This window comes from Procambarus clarkii, chromosome 14 (assembly GCF_040958095.1).
Source record: "Procambarus clarkii isolate CNS0578487 chromosome 14, FALCON_Pclarkii_2.0, whole genome shotgun sequence".
In the NCBI taxonomy this organism is placed as follows: Eukaryota; Metazoa; Arthropoda; class Malacostraca; order Decapoda; family Cambaridae; genus Procambarus; species Procambarus clarkii.
In genome coordinates, this window is record NC_091163.1 from 45,306,025 (window position 1) to 45,331,450 (window position 25,426).

The 25,426-nt window shown below is 42.0% G+C and overlaps 1 protein-coding gene across 1 annotated transcript in view; it reads right to left on the minus strand.

Annotated features, from left to right (window-relative positions):
- Positions 1 to 18,312, minus strand: part of LOC123747525 (uncharacterized) — a 116,476-nt gene extending 98,164 nt beyond the window's left edge. Inside the window, exons 1-2 of the mRNA XM_069324581.1 lie at positions 17,989 to 18,312; positions 5,463 to 5,533 (exon numbers count right to left, since the gene is read on the minus strand). Coding sequence (XP_069180682.1) covers positions 5,463 to 5,468 — 6 coding nt within the window. The 5' untranslated portion in view covers positions 5,469 to 5,533; positions 17,989 to 18,312. The remainder of the gene's footprint in view (positions 1 to 5,462; positions 5,534 to 17,988) is intronic.
- Between the last annotated feature and the right edge of the window lie 7,114 nt (positions 18,313 to 25,426).

Genomic DNA, 25,426 nt, shown 5'->3' on the forward strand with positions numbered 1-25,426 from the left:
GAAGCTCTGCCACACGACCCCCAGAGGCCAATGCCAACATAAAAAGAGAGCCGAGGCAAAGCAAACCTGAACCGAAGAAGCCACAACAACCAAGGAGAAGAAAAACAGGAGAGCACCCGGTCCAAAGACCAGAACGGCACAGGCAGTGCATGAGCAGGCCGGAGGTGAAACAACGCACGAGACAGCCTGTGAAACGGCGCAGAAGGCACATCGATACCGAAAGCTAGCAGCAGAAACCAAGGTGCCAAACCCAGGAATGGCCCCAAGCGCCTCTACATCCTCCGCAAGCCAATCCTATGACAGCCCCAGGAGGGAAAAGAAAACGCAGGACCAAAACCAAAATGCCACAAGCGTGCAAGTCCACTGCCACAAGTGCAGCCGACAGGGAAGGAACCCGCATAAGGAGCCGCCCCGCACCAACATCCCGCAGAAGGGCAGGAGCGAAAAGACTCATTAAGAGGAGCAAAATTGCCCCCAGGAAAACAAGTAGCGCCGAGACAGCGCAAAGAGAAGAGATATGCACAAAAGAACAAGAAGGCCAAACACCCAGAAGCTGCCAGGAATAGGACCCACAAGCTCTAGAAAGGACCAGAGGGAAGTAGCAAAACCGTCCCGAACCTTCGAGAACAAATAGAAGCAAACACAAAGGACGAAGGCACAAAAACCCCGTCGCACCCGAACCAAAAGTCATGCAGAAACCCCGAGAAGAGGGGGACATGACGGAAAAGGCCCATCCCAGAAAAAAGGGGCGAGGGGCGATGATTGTAGAAAAGCACCCACCGACAGGACGGAAACAACGGGCACAATGGACAAGGAAACCGAGCCCAGGGAGGGGCCGACAACCACAAAGCACGTGCAGAGAGGGGGAACGGAAAAACCCCACACCACAAAACCGCAAGCCCCCGCCCAGAGGGGTAGAAATACCCCGGCGGGGACCAACGGGGCCTAAGGCCCCTCACGTGAGCCCAACCCCAGCCCCGGGAACCCACCCTGCAGGCCCCGGGGCCGAGCTGTCCCCTCAAAGCCCCAGCGTCAAGAAAAACACTAAGGAAGGGAGCCCACTAGGCTCTGGAACTTGAACCGAAACCGGAGGATAGGCGAGGGGCGAGATGAAGACCCCAAGCTCATCCCCAGCCAGCACAACGAGGCGAGGACAAGACAGAGAATCCAAGGAACATGGAAAAACCAGGCCCGGCACAGCAAGACCGGCAAGGAAGGAGGGGCCCAGAAGGAGCACGGAAGGGCCGAACATAATGCCACAACCAACCCTGACACGCAGCTGCAGTACCAAAACCGTAGCAAAACGTCACCACACTCCCCGAGGAAGCGACAGATGATAGATAAATCATACATAAGTGGCACACAAGGGGACACAGGCGGAAACCGAGCACCCAACTGAGCCACAGGGACGGTAGAAGAAATGTGTGCAGTGTAACAGGCAATCAAAGGAACACATTAGGCAGTCCAACTTGGCCTGACCCCATACACAGCCCCAAGAGCAGAGACGAGAGCGCCCATGAAGCACAGAATCAACTCGACAGGCAAACGACAGGGGAGAGGTGGAACCAAAGAGCCAGAACCCAATCCTGCAAGCACAAGGAGGCGAGCACAAAACACCCTCGACACAGGAAAACGTACCACCAAACAGGCACCCCCACCGTTGCACTGCGGAACAAGGTGGAGGCGGGGCCCCGAACTCAAGCAAGGTTAGACAATCAGAGGAGAGGGGCAGGAGGAGTACAGGCAGGCGCCACCTCGGAAGGGACAAGAGGCTAGCCGCAGACACCCGTGAACCGAGGAAGGAATCAGGTGGAGAGAACAAGAGCTGCCCAGTATGGGCTAATAGCCCTGCAGTAGGCACCTCGGGTGGTACGGTCCACATTCTCAAGGACATGTGTACACCCATTCCTACTTCCATAAACAAAAACAGCGTCAGGACGAAGGAGACGCCAAACCGCACACCCTCACCTGCAGAACATAGGCGCTGAAGGCCCATGACGCAAGCTTTCGAGTCCGTAGCCGCCGGAGGCGGCCAGGGCGCCCATGCTGGAGAGGAGAGGAGTGGCGAAAGAGGCTCCCCACCCTAGACCGCAGGGAAAAATCATGTGACTTCCCCACAGAGACACCCCAGAACACCCCCAAAGCAACGGGGAAAGGATTGGATTAAGAAAAGAGAGAGAGGCGAAGCCCCCGAGAGAAAATGGCAGCAGAACACGTGTGCACACCGCCCGGAACCAAAACTAACTCCCATTGCACATGCGCAGGACACGAAAAAAAAAAAGTAGCCTAACAAGGCGAGAAGTAGCCAACCAGTCGAGAAGTAGCCCAACCGGCGACAAGCAGCCCAAACTGCAATAAGGAGCCCAAAACGGCTACAAGGAGCCCAAAACGGCTACAAGGAGCCCAAAACGGCTACAAGGAGCCCAAAACGGCTACAAGGAGCCCAAAACGGCTACAAGGAGCCCAAAACGGCTACAAGGAGCCCAAAACGGCTACAAGGAGCCCAAAACGGCTACAAGGAGCCCAAAACGGCTACAACGAGCCCAAAACGGCTACAACGAGCCCAAAACGGCTACAACGAGCCCAAAACGGCTACAACGAGCCCAAAACGGCTACAAGGAGCCCAAACGGCTACAAGGAGCCCAAACGGCTACAAGGAGCCCAAACGGCTACAAGGAGCCCAACCTATCCAGAACAGAACGAACCAGTATGGAGGCAAACTCCGGGACACTCAGGAGGCAAGCCACAAAGGCCAACCGCACCGCAGACGAAGAGATGCGTTTAGCCGAAAACCTCCGGAAGACGGAACCGAATAAACCACAGGGACACGGAACCGAACCCGGGGAGGAGCAGGACCCAAGCCCAAATCGTAAGCAGAGGGGGGAAAGAAAACCCCACTCCTCGCAACGGTAAGCCCCGCTCAGAAGGACGGAAATCCAGGCGGGGCGCAATGGAGCCCAAGGACCCCAAGGCCACTCCTCCCCAACCCCAGGAGCCTCTACACCAGGCCCCGGGGCCAAGTCGACCTCCAAAGCCCCGGCCCCACAAGAAAAAGCCAGGGCAGCCGAGAGAGCTGGAAGAGAAGGGGCCCACTGGTCAGACCCCGGAGCATCGCCGGAGGAACAGACTCGAATGCCTCAGCAGCTACCCCGGATGGGGCAACCCCCAAAACTGCCCAAGTCTCAGAACCTTTAACCCCCGCCCCGACCCCGAAGCCTGCAGATGCATAGGGGCCGGAAGCAGGAGGGGGAAAAACAAGGGGGCCGTGGAAGAACCAAGGCCGAAGCGACCAAAACCCCCAAGTCTGGGTCCCTACACAAGCGGGGCAGCATCGGGGCGTCCGGGGAAGCGACAAACCTGAGCGCGTTGCAACATCCTACCCAGCAACGCGCAAGCTGCCTGCACCCATGGGAATTCATCAGCAGACTGGGTGAATGGAGTCACGAACAAGCAAAAAAGCTCGCAGGACTCAGGGTCGAATGTGTCACCGACCCAACAATGCAGCATGACGGAGGCAAAAACAAGGAGAGTCACCCTGAGACAAAGAGACAGAGCAACCCTCAACTCGCACAAAGCGAGAGGGGACACAAGGGTCTCCACTATCGGACCCGAGAGCACCAGCGGGGTTTTCCAGGGCCCCTAGACTGGGTCTGCTAAGGGTTATCCCAGGCAGGGCACTGCTAACCAGCGCCCCAAACTACCAAGCAAACTGCTAAAGCTGAACCCACGGGATGTGTCCACCCGTGAGGGCGAAGCAGGGGATGCCACCACACAAACGAACCTAATATAGGGGGGGGGGAACACAAGGCAGACCCCCTACCAGGCAAAAACAAATATAAAAGAAAAACCACACAAGTGGACAACGTACCCAGAGGGAACAGAGACAGCCGCTGTCATAGGTGAAAACTAGCTACGCAGTACCCTGCGCCCCACCTTTGCTATAACTACCACTTACCCCAAGGTAAACAAGGGAGTAAAACCCCAAACACTCGGGGCGGCCAAACGCCAAGCAGCGAAAAGCCAACAGTGGTAGACCCAAGGTGACTTGTGGAAGGCAACCCCAAGCCCCAAGGGCGGTACTTACAGGGCACTCAGGGAGGGTGACCCTAAGCACATGCAGCCCGAGTACCTGAGAATACTACTCCCAGCTCACACGACCACCGTAAGAGCAGCACTGAAAACAAGTCACAGCACTGAGACAAGACTGGAGCTGGAGCCACACAACCGTGCATTATCCCATCAGCCGAGGAACTGGGGCGGGGATCGCCGGCGCGGGGGTCTGGGGCTCCCTTTTCCCCTTCCCGGGGAGGGGGGAGCTGCGCAGACATGCGGCACGGCTCGTGTGACGTCATGCTTGTTAGTTTGTTTTCCGGGGGGAGTTCTGTCCACTCGTTTGTCAATTTTTGTTGTTAACCAGAATAGGGGTTTGTTTTGTGGCGCTTACCTTTCTGGGTGCCTGTCCCGGTCGATGGCAGATATAGAATGCTCCAAATCACATGTGCATTTCTATGGGCCATTGCTCCCCGTGCCTCTCTGAGGGGCCAGGTTCTGGCTCGTGGTGTCCAGTAGGCCTAGAACTCCACCCACATCGACTGATGCAAAATAGTTAGGGTATCCATATCAGCCATGGATAGCTCCGGGGAGCCGTAGGGGCTCTCCCCAGAAAATGAGTCTGCCCACGGCTGTGAGGCATGCTGGGAATATTTTTCAAACTGGTGGATGCTCATTGGAAGCCTCAGGCCTCCATCTTGTACCCAAGTTTTGAATCCTACAATATATCTACGAGTGCATTAAGGGGTTATGCACACCCCCGATTGAGTGCATTAAGGCACTATGTGCAGTTCAGAGGGTTAATACACTCAACATAACTAGTTAATATCACCATGATTAATACACTCACCATCACTGGGTGATAACAATAATACACTCACCATCACAGGGTGATAACAATAATACTCACCATCACTGGGTGATAACAATAATACGCTCACCATCACAGGGTGATAACAATAATACACTCACCATCACTGGGTGATAACAATAATACACTCACCATCACAGGGTAATGACACCATGATTAATACACTTGCTAGCACTGGTTAATAACACCATGATTAATACACTCACCATCACTGGTTAATGACACCATGATTAATACACTCACCATCACTGGTTAATGACAATATGATTAATACACTCACCATCACTGGTTAATGACAACACCATGATTAATACATTCACCATTACTGGTTAATGACATCAAGATTAATACTCACCATCATTAGTTAATAACATTATAATAAATACACTCACCATCATTAGTTATTGAAAACATAATAAATACAGTCATTATCACTAGTTACTGTAAACATCATGATTAATATGCTCACCATAACTGGTTAATGACATCAACATGACACACACACTCACCTCTTGTACAGTAAGAATAAAATTGTCCTTACCATCATTAATGGGCAGAAGTTGTGTTTGCTATCGTCCTTGGTAGCCGAGCAGAGACTGGAAGCCGTATTACCTATTAGGGGAAATAAAACATTTAAGGTTTCTATAACTAAATTTTCCCATCAAAACATAATAAATGTTTAGAAAAATGTAATAATTTTGTTTATGTATTATGCTAAGAGCAGGTTCTATATTGGTACGGAGTACCAGAAGCATCAAGAGTAAGTATGGGCCAATAGGCCCTTTGCAGTTACTTCCATTCTTCCCTCTCATTTATCCAATTAGTACCCAATGTTCCGTGTTCTGTCTTGTGTTGGTCAAAAGTTTGTTCACCCTCATACAAAACTGTTGCAACATATCACCTCACCCAAATGCGAGTATATAAGACAAGCAGTTTAATTAGGCATGTATTATGTTTCAGATCCTCATTTTTACCGTACCCGAGTACCTGAAATTTATCACTGTTAAACATCATGTTATTTTCTGCTGCTCAATCGAAAACTTTGTTGACATCTGCTTGTAGTTTTTCAATGTCTTCAGCAGAGGTAATTTTCATGCTGATTTTTGTGTCATCTGCAAAGGACGACACGAAGCTGTGACGTGTATTTTTGTCTATATCAGATATGAGAATAAGGAACAGTAGCGGTGCAAGGACTGTACCTTGAGGTACAGAGCTTTTAACATCGCTTGGACTCGATTTTATCTGACTGACTGTTACTCTTTGCGTTCTGTTCGACAGGAAATTGAGTATCCAGCGTCCTACTTTTCCAGTTATTCTCATTGATCAGAAACTTCTTTTAACAATATAAGAAGAGAAAATAATTGTTTGGAAAGAATTTATTTTCTGTGCACTAAGGGGTTGTCATATTTTAATGCAGAACAGTACAGTGGTTAAACAAAACATGCTGTTCGATTAGACCATTTCAGCAGCCCATTATCCATTTCAGTAATTTTCCTTGTATTCCCAGCTCAGCAAGCTGTTCTAGCATGATTTCCCTGTTTGCTGTATCAAAAGCTGCTGCTAGGTTGATGAAGACGGCTTGAGGGGAAGCTTCAATATGAGCGAAGTAGTCAGGAAAACAGTGTTGTGTACTGAGCCCAGGCATAAATCCAAACAGTTGGGGAGACAGGTGCCCCTGTATACGATACGTGAGTCGGTTAAGGACAATGTGTTCAAGCACTTTACAAACACATGATGTTAGAGATATGGGCCCATAATTATCTGAGTGTGGTTTGGGGATATGAACAATAACACTCTTTGTCCAAGCATCAGGTAATACTCATTCACTTAACCCTTAAGCTGCAAAACACGTCATATGACTTTTGAGTAACTTACGCAAAAGTGCGCATCACGTCACATGACGTAATGAAGTACCGCGCAAGATTTGAATAGCCAGTGGGGGGTAGTGGGGGCCCCCCCATACGTTCCTCATGTGGTGCCGCAGGGCACCACATGAGGAACCAAGACCCTCATGTTCACGTGATATTACCTCATGTTCACATAGCACCCGTACTTTGCATAGACAGGCTTCAGCTCCTGGTACATGGTGTGCAACGATTCTTCGCCGTCGTGCCGGTGTTTCGTCTCGCAGAACACAAGGTGTACTTGTGTGGAGTGATGGTATTACAAACCTTTTCCCTGATACTGGTGAGGACGTGTGTGAAATAGACTATTTTACAGCATTTAATGATGAGACGCTCATGGAATATATTGTACACCAAACGAACCTTTATGCAGCTCATCTCATTGGAAAAATATAACAGAATTTTCACGATTACAGCATTGGAAAAACACCACTGTAGGTGAAATGTATGTATTTTTGGCACTATGTATGTTGATGAAACATTGTGTAAAACATATTATCTCAGATTATTTGAGCAAAGACCAGACTGTTCCAACACCTTAGTTCGGGAAATATATGTCCCAAGACAGGTTTCAGATACTCCTCAGGTGTCTTCATTTTGCAAGTAATGAAGACCGGACAGAGATTGATAGACTTTGGAGAGTCAGGCATATTATGAATGAAGTGATTGGAAAGTACAGATATTTCAACGTACCAGCACAGAAGCTGGTGACTGACGAATCCCTTGTGCTTTTCAAAGAACGTGTTGGGTTCAAGCAGTATATTCCCTCCAAACACAACAGATTTGGATTGAAATTCGTTGTTCTTTGTGACTGTGAAACAGGATACGTGTTACACATGATTCTGTATTCTATTAGCAATGTAGACATTCCCGGTAATGACCAACATGGTTTCTCAGGTAGTGTGGTAAAGTCACTGATGGCACCATGGATGAACAAGGGCCACATTTTATACACAGATAACTACTATACAAGTCCCTTACTAGGAAGGTTCTTGATTGAAAATAGAACTGGAGTGTATGGCACAGTAAAGCCAAGAAGACGAGAAATGCCAGTGTTTGACAATAATCTTGAAGTTGGTGACTGCCAGCTAAGAAAAAGTGATCAAATACTCTCAGTTAGGTGGAAAGATGAGAGAAGTGAACTTGCTGACAACCGTTCATGATGGTACAATGATGAACAGTGGCAAGGTGAACCGAGTAACAAAACAACCAGTATATAAGCCAGATTGTCTTCTTGACTATAATATCAACATGTGTTTGGTTGATAAACGTGACATGATGGTGGGCGCTGTCGAGTGTGTTAGGAAAACATTGAAGTGGATGAAAAAAGTGTTTTTCCATCTGGTTGACGTAAGCATGCTGAACAGCTACAATATGTATCTGGTGAAAACTGGACGTAAACCAAGTTTCCGTTCGTTTGGTTTTACACTTGTGACAAAGTTACTAACAAAGTTTGGCAAAGAAATTCCTGGCATACAAAGACCCCATCATGAACCCAGTGTTGCAACATGCTGCTACACCCAGGCTCACTTACACGGAGGCCTTTCAAGCACACACAATAAAACATTTGCCACCAGCAGAAAAGCGTGCATATAGACCAACGTGATTGCATAGTTTGTAGAACATAAAAAAAAAAAAAAAAAAAAGAGAGACCACAGAAACGTAAACAAGTGCAAATATGGTGTGAAGTGTGTGCAGTCCCGTTGTGCGCTGTCAACTGCTTCAACGACTACCACTATCTCCAAGACTTCTAAATGTGCAATGATGTTGCAAAAACCTGTAAATAGTGAGTGGATGTGTGTAAATATATTAATGAAAAATGTGAATACATACATGGCGTAATTGAAAACATTTGTGTGTGCATTATTGTGACACTATTAATCAGGTGTATACTTAATGTATGCAAGTTGCATTATAATTCAACATCAAGTAATATTATATGCAACACAATAAGTGAAAAAGTAGAGTTGAGTATAGTCTTTACTTAGCCAGGTCTCTGTTAAAATAATAAATGATAGTTTAGTACCTAATGCTGTGAGTAGTGCATTTATATCATCAAATTGTTTACCAAGTGATCTGACATTTTGGTTGAAAACTGATAGGCAAGTGTTATTTTGGAGTTTGTTTTTTGTTTTTTTTTTTGTGCAAAGTTTGGTGTGTAATAGGTGCAGTAGTGATGATCAATATGGTGGTTATTGTAGATGTGTGAGAGCAGATTTAGTTCAGGATCAATATCAGCTTGCATGTAGATGCAATGGAGTCAAGATACAATAAGGCAAGCAATTACACAACAGTAAAATACTATATCTGCTGTAAATATCAAATAACTATAACAAAAACACACACAAAAAAGTCAAATAAAGATCACTGTAGTTAGACAAGAAGGATACACAAGTAAAAACAAAAATCAATAAAGATTGACAAGAATAATGTTCAATAACAATATGGAATTAATGAAGACAAAAAAATTACAAGGTTAATCTTAATTAATTAATACTGACTTAAATAATCATAAAGTAATATAATTTTAATGATAATTAACTATAATTAGCTTAGTTATGATCCTATAATTAATATATACTTAAGAAAAATATGAACTCAATTAATTAAATCCAATAAATGACTAATATAAATCAAAATACCATTAAATTTAAAGATAACAGAGTAAGATAATACATTTGAGTAAGATTTTACTAAGATACTGAGGTAGATGCTTACATAAGTACATGGAGACTTTACTGAGACGTTAGGAACTTTTATGGATGAGAGAGCATTATTTAACCAATAGAGTGAAAGACAGCACCTTGGACAAGGTTAGGCCAGGTTAGGCTCAGACACTCATGAGATATTTTCAGTATTGGCATTGGAAAGATTCTGGTTTTCAGATATGCCACAGTCATTAAAGGTCAGTAGTTGTTGGTCACACTTTATTTCATATCTTCTTCCTGCTCTTTCCTTCTTTACAATGATCGTTCCATTCCTAGTGTAGCACTGCTTAATAACACCTGGGTTTTGTTGGTGAATTCTCACCTTGTAGTTCCTCTGGTAGATCCGCAGAGCTAATGATCAGAGAGTCGTGAAGTTGTTGTTGTTCTAAGGCGTCTTCAGAGGCCGTCTGGTGCATCTGGAGATTTATTTGTTTTTCCAGCTTTTGAAGGATGTTGCTTTGTCCTGGTTGCATTTCTCTGGTCATCTTGTTTATTTGCTCCATTGTGTCCCTTGTTACAACTTGTAAGCTGTGAATTGCTTGATTGTTGGTCGTCGAAGATTAAAGGAGGCGGACATTGTTTGTTGTTGATGGGAGACCGTGGCTTGGAGGGCCTCAATTGCTTCCAATTGCTGGAGCACTAGATTGTGTAGTTTCTTCAGCCATGGGTTGTCCCGCAATGGTTTGAAATTTATACAGGGAGGCATAGATTGAGTGAATTCCATAGCTTGAGTTTTGAGTTGAATCGTTGGCAGCGGCTGGGAGAGAGAGTTCGTAACACCAGATGCTGTGTTTACCAACACTGGCGATGATCCCAGTGTTGCCGTTGTTTCATTTGGGTCTCTTGGTAACAAGTTGAATGGGCGAGAGGCACCTCGCCCATTCAAACCTTGCTTGTTGCCAGGTTTGGACATGTTTACGGTGGTAGATACTTGGTAATGTTTACAGAGGTAGATACGTGGAGATTGGTAGTGGAGGTGGGTTAAGCATATAGTGTACGCCTGACAGCAGGGTCATACATAAACATGCACAATGAAAATTTGTTATTTATGGTTGATTACTGTTGAAGTTTCCTGTGAGTTATGGCATATTAAGTCTCCATGCACTTATCTCTTGCTAGACAGCAGTTAGGCAATGTAGTGTTGGGTGGAGACAAAATTAACCCGAATTTTCTGCCACAGTGCCAGTGTCTTTTGCCTGCATTCCCGCATAGGTATCTGGAAGAGGAAAGAATACAACCCTCTTCCCCACCCTTTCTTTTTAAGGAATAGAGGTATGAAGAAACACCAGAACTGGTTGATACCTGGTTGGTTGATATCTGGTTGATGGGGTTCTGGGAGTTCTTCTACTCCCCAAGCCCAGCCCGAGACCAGGCTTGACTTGTGAGAGTTTGGTCCACTAGGCTGTTGCTTGCAGCAGGCCCACATATCCACCACAGCCCGGTTGGTACGGCACTCCTTGGAGAAAATGATCTAGTTTTCTCTTGAAGAAGTCCACAGTTGTTACAGCAATATTTCTTATGCTCGCTGGGAGGATGTTGAACAACCGTAGACCTCTGATGTTTATACAGTGTTCTCTGATTGTGCCTATGGCACCCCTGCTCTTCACTGGTTCTATTCTGCATTTTCTTCCAAAATGAAGAATCTTCATTTTGAATCAAAATTAAAATCTTCCAAAAAACTGAAGACAAAACTCACGAGAAAAACACAGAAACCACAATGGTGCCCCCAGCACCAGGCCAGGAACCATGATAGGACCCCAGCACTGGGCCAGGCACCACGATGGGACCCCAACACCGGGCCAGGCACCATGCTAAGACCCCAGCACCGGGCCAGGCACCTGAGCCAGGCCATCCACCCAAAATGGGATGAGACACAAACTCCAGAAACCTGCTGTGAGCCATACCCAATTGTCTGAGTGTCAAACAAGAAAGTCCCTGAACACCAGGATGCATTACACAAAATATCTTTGGATGGTTGACAGTATCTGGATGGTTGCCAGTATATGGATAGTCACCAGTAACTCTACAATTGCCAGTGACCAGTCACCAATGTCTGGTTACTAGTATCTGGATGGTCACCAATATCTGGATTGTCACCAATATCTGGATGGTCACCAATATCTGGATGGTCACCAATATCTGGATGGTCACCAATATCTGGATGGTCACCAATATCTGGATGGTCACCATTATATTAGATATCAGGTCACTGCACACTCTCTCTTGTGTACTCTATATATTTAAAACTGAATTGTAATGTCAATCCTGACCTTCAACGCTTCCTAGAAGGTTGTAAGAGAACTCATGGGCACCACACCAGAAACAAATACCTGTTTGATATTCCAAGAGTAAGACTTAATCAAACTAGGAATGCTCTATAAATCAAGGGACCCAGAATGTGGAATGACCTTCCCAATCATGTCGAAGATTGTACCTCTCTCAACCAGTTTAAGATGAAAACTAAGTACTACCTAATTAACTCCATGTAACCTACCTTACTTCTAAATGTCAACTCATGTCTTACTATTTAAAAAAAAAAAATGCTGTTTGTTGATCAACTTGTATATTGGCTATTTTCTACCATGTTCCCCTCTTTTTTTTATCTTTTTTATTTTTTTTTCTTTCAATGCAATTTATACTTTAAGCTCAATTACTATTAAGTTTTAGTCTAAGTGGTTTTCCCCACCTCACCTTGCCTGAAACACTATACGTACTAGTGGCTTTAGGTATTGTATGTACTACCTCTATCTTTATATCAAACACAATGTTTGTACTGTAACTCTGCAACTATGTATGTACTTTCCTAAATAAATTATTATTATATTATTATTATTATCTAGAGGGTCACCATTATCTAGAGGGTCACCATTATCTAGAGGGTCACCATTATCTAGAGGGTGACCAGTATCTAGAGGGTCACAGTATCTAGAGGATCACAGTATCTAGAGGGTCACAGTATCTAGAGGGTGACCAGTATCTAGAGGGTCACAGTATCTAGAGGGTCACAGTATCTAGAGGGTCACCAGTATCTAGAGGGTCACAGTATCTAGAGGGTCACAGTATCTAGAGGGTCACCATTATCTAGAGGGTCACAGTATCTAGAGGATCACCAGTATCTAGAGGGTCACAGTATCTAGAGGATCACAGTATCTAGAGGGTCACCATTATCTAGAGGGTCACAGTATCTAGAGGGTCACAGTATCTAGAGGGTCACAGTATCAAGAGGGTCACAGTATCTAGAGGGTCACAGTATCTAGAGGGTCACCAGTATCTAGAGGGTCACAGTATCTAGAGGGTCACCAGTATCTAGAGGGTCACAGTATCTAGAGGATCACAGTATCTACAGGGTCACCAGTATCTAGAGGGTCACAGTATCTAGAGGGTCACAGTATCTAGAGGGTCACAGTATCTAGAGGGTCACAGTATCTAGAGGGTCACAGTATCTAGAGGATCACAGTATCTAGAGGGTCACAGTATCTAGAGGGTCACAGTATCTAGAGGGTCACAGTATCTAGAGGGTCACAGTATCTAGAGGGTCACAGTATCTAGAGGGTCACCAGTATCTAGAGGGTCATCAGTATCTAGAGGGGCACAGTATCTAGAGGGTCACAGTATCTAGAGGGTCACAGTATCTAGAGGGTCACAGTATCTAGAGGGTCACAGTATCTAGAGGGTCACAGTATCTAGAGGGTCACCAGTATCTAGAGGGTCATCAGTATCTAGAGGGGCACAGTATCTAGAGGGTCACAGTATCTAGAGGGTCACAGTATCTAGAGGGTCACAGTATCTAGAGGGTCACAGTATCTAGAGGGTCACAGTATCTAGAGGGTCACAGTATCTAGAGGGGTCGTCAGTATCTGGACAGTTACCAGAAACTGAACAGCTGCCAGTAACTGAACAGTTGCCAGTAACTGAACAGCTGCCAGTAACTGAACAGCTGCCAGTAACTGAACAGTTGCCAGTAACTGAACAGCTGCCAGTAACTGAACAGCTGCCAGTAACTGAACAGCTGCCAGTAACTGAACAGTTGCCAGTATTTGAAAGATTGCCACAATTTGGACAGTCACCAGTCAATTGTCACCAGACAATTACCATATCTGAACAGGTCCCAGTATCCGGACAGTTGCTATATCTGGACAGGTGCTAGCATCTGAAAGGTTACCATTATCTGGACAGTCACCAGTAACCAGACAGTTGCCAGTAACTGGATACCTGCCATTAACCAGACAGTTTCCAGTAACTGGATGGTTGCCACTATCAGGACGGTTACCAGTACCTGAATGGCCACCAATATCCAGATTGTTTCCAGTACCTGAATGGCCACCAATATCCAGATTGTTTCCAGTACCTGAACGGTCACCAATATCCAGATGGTTTCCAGTACCTGAATGGCCACCAATATCCAGACAGTTACCGCTACCCAGCCGCCAGCATCCGGACGGTCGCCAGTATTTGGATGGTCACCAATATCTGGAAGGTCATCAGTATTTGGACATTTGTCTGTATCTTTCTCGGTTAACCAGCAGAGGCAGTACCCTCACTTTCCAGGTCGATGAATAGATCAATATAGTCCAAACACTAACAATTCGATAAGTCAATGTCCAAGCCCCAGCAATTCCATAGGCCTATGTCCATACGCCAACACTTGCATAGGCCTATGTAAGACAATGGTGGAGCATACAGCACTCAAGTACTTATGGTGGATGATGAGAGTGCGAGGAACAAGGACCTAGATTCACGAAGCTCCATGTATTTCTTCGTCAGTAGGTTTGCTACGAAGGTTCCCAAGTGCCGGCTAAGAACGCGCCAAAGGGCGATTCAGAGAAGTAAACTTATGAAGATTTCTAAGCAGTTCACTTAGGTCTCGCTAGATGTCACTACGCTTTTAGTTTGACCAATCAGAGAGAAGGTAACATTTTTCATCTTACAGCTGTAGTCAATCACGACGCTGCCATATCAGAGCTTATCCGTGACCACTTGCGACATATTTACGTCAAATTTTCTTATAAAATTAGTATATTTCGAAGTAAAACAATGTTTTTTTCAACTTGTACAGCCAGCACCGACATTGTAGTATACAAATATGTTATATTTTTTGTTTACCTACATATTTCTACGAGATAAGTGTATAGCTCCCCTTCTCGCTCCCAAGACTTGAAGAGCGATGGTATCTACAGTATTTACGTATATATTTACCTAAATTTACCCAAGGGCCACTATCTAGTGGCCTCGACGAGGACAAAAAGCCGGGGGCTTGTTAAGTCCCGCTAATTGTCCTAATGATATTTTCTAGCTGGATTTTGGCAGGTACGGCTTCAGCGGGTAGGCGGTTCCATGGGTTTTAACCATCTGGGTAAAAAAAAAAATCTGTTTTCAGTCTTACTTGAGAGGACATACTCTCCAACACTATATCTGTGATTGCCCTGTTACAGTATCAGTGACTTCATACCAGATGATATGAGGCACTTTGAGCTCTGTAATTACTTCATACACTCAGGAATATTGAAGATATTCTTGTGCTGTACCCAGATTTTGTCAGTGGGAGCTAATAGATCAGCCTTAAGTATTTTGTTCTCTCCTGATTCCATGTATGACTGGCCGTCCAGTGAGGTGAGGATGTTGGATGAGCTTGTAGCTGGTTTTTTATCTAGACTATTTATTTATTATTATTTATTAATATATATATACAAGAAGGTACATTGGGATTGTGAGGATACATAGCATAGTGATTACATTCTTGTAAGGCCACTAGTACACGCAGCGTTTCGGGCAGGTCCTTAATCTAACAGAAAATTTTAAGTAGTAAATACTAGCAAAATTTATAAAAATGATAACAGGTAATGTACATGGTAAGAAAACAAAGAAAAAAAGATGAGAGAAATTAGAAGGTATATTAAAGCACATAGGTATCTCAGATTGATTGCATTGACAGCTTGAATGATAGTTTAACAAAAATTACAAGGCACAATACACCATATTGCTAGCACTGAAAAGAAGACAGCAATGATCACAAAGGTAATATTGTTTGGATTAAGTACATAAAGATTGGGAGATTGGGTAACACTAGATACAGACCAAATTTAAAGCACAGTGTAGGAAACTATGAAGATGAAATTAGGTACTTTTTGGTTTTGTTTTTGAATGAGGTAAAAGTCTGACAGCTTTTCAATTCATTAGGGAGTGAGTTCCATAGACTAGGTCCCTTTATTTGCATAGTGTGTTTACACAGATTAAGTTTGACTCTGGGGATATGAAGGAGATATTTATTTCTGGTGTGGTGATAATGGGTCCTATTACATGTCCAGGGAGAGTTTCAGAGAATGAACTATATGGTCCTTCATACAGAATAGGGAAGCAGCACATTGCTGTGTATGCCTAAGCATGTTAAAAAAAATACATTGTTTGAGAGGAGTCTTGTAGAAACTAGTAAGAGAACTGTAGTTATAATATAATGTTTCCATGATTCAGTGCTTACCTCTTGTGAAAATCGTGAAGTTATTGTTTAGTCAGAGCTGATTTGTTTTTTGTATTGAGGCAGGTATTTTCTCCCCTGATTCCATGTATGACTAACCATCCTGTGAGATGGGAGTATTAGATGAACTTATAGCTAGTTTTTTATCTACACTGTGTAATCTTCCATATAGAATAGGGTAGCAGCACATTGCTATGTATACCTAAGCTTCTTAATACAAAAATATCAGTAATAAAGATTTTAAATTATAGTTTGAGTTATTACCAATATTATCCTTATTAAATCATGTTAACCATGGATCATTAAGTTCTCATGTTGATATGTAATACAGAAGTCATATTTCTTTTGAATTATTCATTAAATAATACATTATGTCTCAATATTTCACTTCTTTGGATATACTGTACTGTATAGTACAAAAAGATAGAATAAAAATAAACCAGTAATATTTCTTTCATTATATTTTTTATTTAAATAACTGCATCAATATTTTTACAGCTGACAGAATTTGTTTCTCACAGGTGCATTATTTGTTAAAAAAATTAGGTTTATTGCTACACACAATGGTGCTACATAGCCTTCCCAGCTTGGTGCCTTCTTTTGATAATTACTTACTGATTGTTACACAGCCAAATTGTGTAACAGGAAGAGGTCTTGGACACAAATTTGTCCCATGCTAAATGTAGAGGAATCAGCTGAGCATTCCTCAAATAAAATAGGCTGCCTGAGTTTATAAGATAAATAAAATAAACATTCCTCAAATAAGTAGCTGCCTCACCTCACTGCCTTAATGCTACATAGCCTTCCCGACATGGTGCCTTCTTTTAATAATTACTGGTTCCACACACCCAAATTGTGTAACAGGAAGAGGAACCCTACTTCCCTCTCTCTTTTTTTAATAGTCCATATAGTCATAATTATAGGTTTAATTATTCAATGAGAAAAGTTTTTGAAGTTTTTACCCTAACCTAACATCTTTGTGCAGGATATTTTTCTTTTGTGTCTCACTCAGATTTAATTTCAAAATAAAACCAAACAAAATAAATTAAATGTGTATGTATAGCTAAGGTACACCCTTACTGATTATTAGGTGAACAGGGACATTTGGTGATAGTAAATGCTCCCATCAGGCAGGGCTCATAACCTTCTCTCATATTTCATGTTCACCAATGTTTATTTACTTAATAACTACTGGTATAATATCTTGCTATTATAAAACTAATTCTCCTATCATAAAAGACATATTTACTTCAAGTTTCAAGCAGAGAATGCATATATAACTAACACGAAGGACTCCTCTTCACGAGATTCACCAACTAATAATCTTTTGTTTATATTAAAATCGATCCCAGTGTTATGTAGTAGAGAAAAATTGAGTTATATCCAGTTACGAGTGGTCGACAGTACACTTAGATGACGGACCAAAGTTACGAAGGTTTCGGTCCATCTAATTACCACAAGCTTCAGAAAGCTTCCTGGCAATACGTTAGTAATGAATAAATATGATATATTTACTCATTATAATGTTGGTGCTGAATGTACAACACGAAAAAACATAATTTTAATCTGAAAAAGTATCTTTTTATAAAGAAATTAGGCGAAAATAAAAAGCTGGTGACGCCAAATCAAGTCGACGATCCAAGCGTCGGTTAGGTTAGGTTAGGTTAGGTTTGGTTTGGTTAAGTTAGGTTAGGTTAGGTTAGGTTAGGTTAGGTTAGGATAGGTTAGGTTAGGTCAGCCTAACCTAACATGTCATATTTATTCATTACTAATGTACTGTATTTTTAGGAAGCTTTCTGAAGCTTGTGTAGCTTGTGGTAATTAGACGGACCCCGAAGGTTTTTCTTCTTAGTATTGCTACCTGAATACCGACGTAGCCGCCACGAAGGCGCTAATAGGAAAAACATTGGTAGCTAAGAAGAAAAACATTGGTAGCTAAGAAGAAAAACATTGGTAGCTAAGAAGAAAAACATTGCTAAGTACCTTGGTGAATGTGGCCCAAGGTGGTCAGGTGGAGCCAGTGACTCCTTTCTTCAACAGTTTTGTCTCTTCCTCGTGGTATATCCTCAATGTCTTCAGTGGTGTGCCCTCACCACACACTTACACTGCCACAACTGTCTTGTGAGTATTGTGGGAGGGACAATTTGGCGGGTATTTTGGACACAGGAGACCGTCTTTAAGATAGGCGAGGAGCGTCAGTGTTATCTCACGGGTCGTGTACACGTCCAATAGTGGAACCTTTGTTGTGATGACGTCACTCGCTCGCTTCCCCGCCACCTTCCTTCTTCCATTTTCTTTGGTTACTGATCTTTGCCCACACTTATGTCTAATGTTGGGTTTTATTGATTTATTATTTACCGGTATGTATTTATTTATATTTATTTATTTATATTGAAGAAGGTAGAGTGGGTTGTGAAAGCACAACATTGGTGATTGAGTGTTACATCACTCAACGACAGGGAATCTACATCAACGAGTGCTTGACTACAAAAAGACAGCAACTCCTCTACCGCCTGCGTCAAATCCGTCATCAAAACCCAGATGTGATTCATCAGTGCTTCGTTAGAGATGGCTTGATTAAAGTGAGAAAGACTTCAGTAGGTAAAATGTTTACAATTGCTGATGAGGATAACCTCAACACTTTCTTCACCCAATGTGGTTTGTCTCACCTTATTATCACTCTCAATGAGTCAACATAATTAACCCCCTTGTCACCTAGTGTGGGCTACGTATCCTAAGTCTCTTTGTTTCACTTTTTAAATTAATTTTTAATTTAATTTTTACTAGTCATTTATTGGACTTAGTTAACTGAGTGCTTTAATATTTCTTTAGGTCTTATTAATTATACGTTCATAACTAAACTACTTATTGTTAATAATCTTTAGCTTAAATTTGTCTATGTTTATTATTCAACTTTTTTCTTTGATTTCATTTATTACCTAGGTTGCCTAGCCTCGCCATACTCCATTACTCCATTGTACCCCTGGTTTTGCCTGTGTCTCAAAATGCAAATTATTACTTACAGTGTACCTGAGAGTACTTGTAAGCCCCTTGTAAGCTACCTCATTTTTTTCTTTTTTTGTTCATTTTGTGTTTGTTTTGTATAGTCTTGTTTATATATTTTTCCCCTTTTATATCAAAATTCTATTTTGTAATTGCCATTCTTGCCTTGTTTTCCTTCAACCAGCCTTTTTATGCAGACAAGTATAGACCCAGAACTAAACCTCTTATCCACTATCTATGACAATCATCACTTTAATGATCTAAATTGCAGATATTTTACAGCACATGATGTAAACAATGTATTAACACATAATCACAATATCTCTGTAATCAACTTGAACGTTAGATCCCTAGGTAAATACTTCGATGATGTTAGTGCCTTGATTGAAACTATTGACAACAAATTCTCTTTTATTATACTTACTGAAACGTGGTTGAAAGAGGATACTACTCAACTCTTTAACATGTCTAACTACTCGGCAATTCACAACTGTCGTCAAATTCAGAGAGGTGGTGGTACTGCTCTTTACTACCACCAAGAACTAACATGCTTAAAAGTAATTAGAACTAGAGACTGCTGTGGGGAGTATATCTTCGCCAGTTTCAGAGTCAAGGGTGCCGAGTCTGTCCTGTCTGTGGGTGCAGTCTATAGAATTCCTAACACTGATGTGTCCGAATTCAACTCAAACCTTAGAAATCTAATACTCGATAACAGACTGAACAAAAACCATCTAATTATCGCAGGGGACTTTAATATTGACCTCTGCGAGCCTGAACACCCTACTGCTGTTAGCTTCCTCAACTGTATGAATTCCTGCTCCCTCATACCCTTAATCACTAGACCTTCTAGAATCACTGATAGTACTGCCACGACTCTAGATCACATCTGGACCAACATAACCTCTCCGCTTACTTCAGGTATAATCACTGATAGCACTACAGACCATTACCCCACATTTCTCTTGACTAACTTTAACAAACCACCTCTAGAGACAAAGGAGTTAAGTTTTAGGCTGCACAATGAAACTGCATAGACAATTTTATAACTGCTGCTGATAATGTCAACTGGGAGTCCGAGTTAGGTAACATAAGGGATATCAACCTAGCATAAGAACATAACAATACAATACAATACAATACAATTTTATTTAGGTAAGGTACATACATACAATAAATTTTAACAAGGATTGGTTGCCTTATAGGTAGAGCTAGTACATACAATGCCTAAAGCCACTATTACGCAAAGCGTTTCGGGCATGATAAACTTAAATGACAAGCTTAATACTAATTGAGCATAATGAGTAGAATGAAAACAAGAAATTAAAACATAGATGAAAAAGCAGCACAAATACAATTATGTCGACAAACAGCGCTCTTTCAAGAAAAAACAGACATTGGTTGACAATAGAAGGGTAAGGTAGGTTACAGGGAATTTATTAGGTATAGCTTCGCTTTTAACTAAAACTGGTTGAGAGAGGTACAGTCTTTAACATGGTTGGGAAGGTCATTCCACATTCTGGGCCCCTTGATTTGTAGAGCATTTCTAGTTTGATTAAGTCGTACTCTAGGAATATCAAAACTGTATTTATTTCTGGTGTGGTGCTCATGGGTTCTGTTACAACCTTCTATGAAGCTTTTGAGATCAGGATTGGCATTATAGTTTAGCGTTTTATATATGTATAATACACATGAGAGAATGTGCAGTGACTTAATGTCTAACATATTCAGAGATTTGAGTAGGGGTACCGAGTGATGTCTGGGGCCAGAATTGGATATTGTCCTAATAGCAGCTTTGTGTTGAGTAATTAGAGGACGTAAGTGATTTTGGGTAGTAGAGCCCCAAGCACAAATACCATAGTTGAGATATGGATAGATAAGGGAGTAATAGAGAGTCACCAGGGCAGGGCGTGGTACATAATATCTGATCTTAGAAAGAATGCCCACAGTTTTTGAAACTTTTTTTGATATGTTTAGAATGTGTCCCTGGAAATTCAGCTTGTGGTCAATGAGAATGCCAAGGAATTTGCCATCTAATTTGTTACAAATTTGGGTATTGTTTATTTTGAGATTTATTTGATTAGAGGATTTATTGCCAAACAGAATATAGAAGGTTTTGTCAATGTTAAGGGTGAGTTTGTTGGCAGTTAGCCAAAGATGGACTTTATTTAGCTCAGTATTTACTGTGGCATTTAGAGCAAGGGGATCAGGACTGGAGTAAATGAAGGTTGTGTCGTCAGCAAATAGAATTGGTTTGAGGTGTTGGGAGGCATTTGGAAGGTCATTAATGTAGATGAGAAAGAGGAGAGGGCCAAGTATGCTGCCCTGGGGAACACCAATGTTGATGGGTAGGGTGGGAGAAATTGTATTATTCACAGAAACATATTGGAGCCTGTCAGTAAGGTAGGATTTGAGGTATTGTAGGGAGTGTCCTCTGACTCCATAATGATGTAATTTAAGAAGAAGGTTTTGGTGGTTGACAGTATCAAAAGCTTTACGCAGGTCCACAAACAACCCAACAGGGAACTCATTTTTATCAGGAGCTGTATGAATCGAGTTAAGCATACTAATAAGTGCATCGTTAGTGCTTTTTTTGGGTCTGAAGCCATATTGGCAAGGGCTAAGTATATTGAGTTTGGCTAGATATGAGTAAAGCTGCTTATAGATTAGTTTCTCAAAAATTTTTGACAAGTTTGGCAGGATAGATATAGGTCTGTAGTTGTTAACATCTGTGAGATCACCACATTTGTGGACAGGCGTTACTCTCGCTTTTTTTAGAATATCTGGGAAGGTTTGGAGTTCAAGTGACTTGTTGAAGAGCAAAGCAATAGCAGGGGCTAAAGATCTGGAGGCTTTTTTGTAAATTAAAGTTGGTATCTCCTCAAGGGCACCAGACTTGGTTTTAAGGGAAAGGATTATCTCATTGACGTCAGTGGAAATAATAGGCTTTAGGTACAGAGACTGTGGATAGTTACCTATAAGATAGTCCTTAATGTCAGTACTGGAAGATGGAATATCATTTGCAAGGGATGAACCAATGGAAGAGAAGAACCTATTGAACTCAATAGCAGAATCAGAGGCTGAAAGCTGACCATCGTTATTAGACAGGAGAGTCGGTTTGTTACTTAAAGACTTCTTTGATCTTAATATTTGAGAAATTGTTCTCCAAGTTTGTTTAATGTTGCTCTTTATTTGGGTAAATTTATCTTCGTAGTATTTAGTTTTGGCTCGTCTAATTATCTTAGATAGCAATAATGAGTAATTCTTTGAGAATTCTTTGGAGACAATTCCTAACCTATACTTCTTCTCAAGGTCATGTTTTTTATTAATCGATTTAAGTATTCCCTTTGTAAGCCAGGGATTGTTAAGCCTTTTGGTTGTGACTTGTTTTGTAAGCATAGGACAGTGGGTATTATAAAGGCTAAGAGTTTTTTGTAGAAAAGATTGCACTGCTAGGTTGATGTCCACTATGTTACCTAACTCGGACTCCCAGTTGACATTATCAGCAGCAGTTATAAAATTATCTATAGCAGTTTCATTGTGTAGTCTAAAACGTATCACTCTTGACTCAAGAGGTGGTTTGCTAATGTTAGTTAAGAGAAATGTGGGGTAATGGTCTGTAGTGCTATCGGTGATTATACCTGAAGTAAGCGGAGAGGTTATGTTTGTCCAGATGTGATCAAGAGTCGTGGCAGTGCTATCAGTGATTCTAGTAGGTCTAGTGATTAAGGGTATGAGGAAGCAGGAATTCATACAGTTGAGGAAGCTAACAGCAGTAGGGTGTTCAGGCTCGCAGAGGTCAATATTAAAGTCCCCTGCGATAATTAGGTGGTTTTTGTTCAATCTGTTATCAAGTATTAGATTTCTAAGGTTTGAGTTGAATTCGGACACATCAGTGTTAGGAATTCTATAGACTGCACCCACAGACAGGACAGACTCGGCACCCTTGACTCTGAAGCTGGCGAAGATATACTCCCCATAGCAGTCTCTGGTTCTAATTTCTTTTAAGCATGTTAGTTCTTGGTGGTAGTAAAGAGCAGTGCCACCACCTCTCTGAAGTTGACGACAGTTGTGAATTGCTGAGTAGTTAGGCATGTTAAAGAGCTGAGTAGTATCCTCTTTCAACCATGTTTCAGTAAGTATAATAAAAGAGAATTTGTTGTCAATAGTTTCAATCAAGGCACTAACATCATCGAAGTGTTTACCTAGGGATCTAACGTTCAAATTGATTACAGAGATATTGTGATTATGAGTTAATACATTGTTTACATCATGTGCTGCAAAATATCTGCAATTTAGATCATTAAAGTGATAATTGTCATAGATAGTGGATAAGAGGTTAAGTTCAGGGTCTATACTTGTCTGCATAAAAAAAGCTGATTGCAGGAAAAACAAGGGAAGAAAGGCAAATAACAAGGTAGAAATAAGCTATAAAATAGGGAAAAAAATGTACACAATACTGTACAAAGCAAACACAAAAGGGGCTTACAGGGGTACAATGGAGTAAGGGAGTATGGCTAGGCTAGGCAACCTAGGTAATAAATGAGATTAAAGAAAAAACATATAAACATGGACTATACAAAACACAAGATATAGAAATACAAAACAAAAATATAAACAAGACTAAGCAATACAAAAACAAATTGAGCAAAAATGAAAAAATGAGGTAGATTGCTTACAAGTACTCTCAGGTACACTGTAAGAACAAAGGTAACTGCAGAAGGCCTATTGGCCCATACGAGGCAGCTCCTATCTATAACCACCAAATCCCACTCATATTCTTGTCCAACCCGCGCTTGAAACAATCGAGGGACCCCACCTCCACCACGTTACGCGGTAATTGGTTCCACAAATCAACAACCCTGTTATCGAACCAGTATTTACCCAAGTCTTTCCTAAATCTAAACTTATCCAATTTATACCCATTATTTCGTGTTCTGTCTTGTGTTGATACTTTTAATACCCTATTAATATCTCCTTTGTTATGTCCATTCATCCACTTGTAAACCTCTATCATGTCGCCCCTAACTCTTCGCCTTTCCAGTGAATGCAATTTAAGCTTTGTTAATCTTTCTTCATGTGAAAGATTTCTAATTTGGGGAATTAACTTAGTCATCCTACGCTGGACACGTTCAAGTGAATTTATATCCATTGTATAGTACGGCGACCAAAACTGAACTGCATAATCTAAATGGGGCCCAACCAGAGCAAGATATAGCTGAAGAACCACACCAGGTGTCTTGTTACTAACGCTTCGATTAATAAATCCCAGTGTCCTATTTGCCTTATTACGAACATTCATGCATTGATCCTTTTGTTTTAAATTCTTACTAATCATAACTCCCAGATCACTTTCGCAATTCGACTTAGCAATCTCAACACCATCTAGCTCGTATCTTGTAACTCTATCATCATTACCTAGCCTCAAAACTTTACATTTATCAGCATTAAACTGCATCTGCCAATCCTTTGGTTTTGACCATTTCAAAACCCTATTTAGATCAACTTGAAGTGATAGTGAGTCTTCTTCCGTGATAATTTCCCTACCGATTTTTGTATCATCGGCAAATTTGCAAATGTTGCTACTCAAACCTGAATCTAAATCATTGATATATATTATAAACAACAGAGGTCCCAAGACAGAGCCCTGAGGCACTCCACTTACAACATTTTCCCACTCTGACTTAACCCCATTTATACTAACTCTGTTTCCTTTGGAATAGCCATGCCCTAATCCAACTTAATATAGCACCTCCAATACCATGAGCCTCTATTTTTTTAATCAGTGTTTCATGTGGCACTGTATCAAAAGCTTTGCTAAAGTCAAGGTACACAACATCACAATCCTTACCACTATCAACTGCCTCAACTATGCTGGAATAAAAAGTTAGTTTAGTTTAGTTCATTTATTATGCACCCCATACCCATCTTGTGGGCGGTAGTGGAAAGGGTTACAGAGGCACATAATGGGCTCAGGGACTGAACCCCACAATTCATTTAGCTAAGCAAGTTACAATCTTGATGAGCTAGTTACAAAATTCAATATATGTCATCACATCAACAATGGGTTCGAGATCGACCTCAAGTACAGGTTCTAAATTAAGCAACTGACATATGTGGAGAGCTAGTGTCAAAATTTATATGTTTGTCCTGCACACCGCCCCCCATCCAGTGGGCAGCGGTGGATAGGTTACAATTACTTAGTTACTACCTACAGTTAGCAAACTGGGGATATTTGGCTAAAATTTCTGGTAGCAGATCATTTTGAATGAAATATTGACACATCGCTGGAACATTGGTTATAGAATTGTCTCTAAATTCACGTATCTTTTCGCACTCCATCACATAGTGACGGAGGGTGTGCGAATAATTTTGTTGACACAGTTTACATTTGGTCAGGTCTACATCAGCAGATAATGAG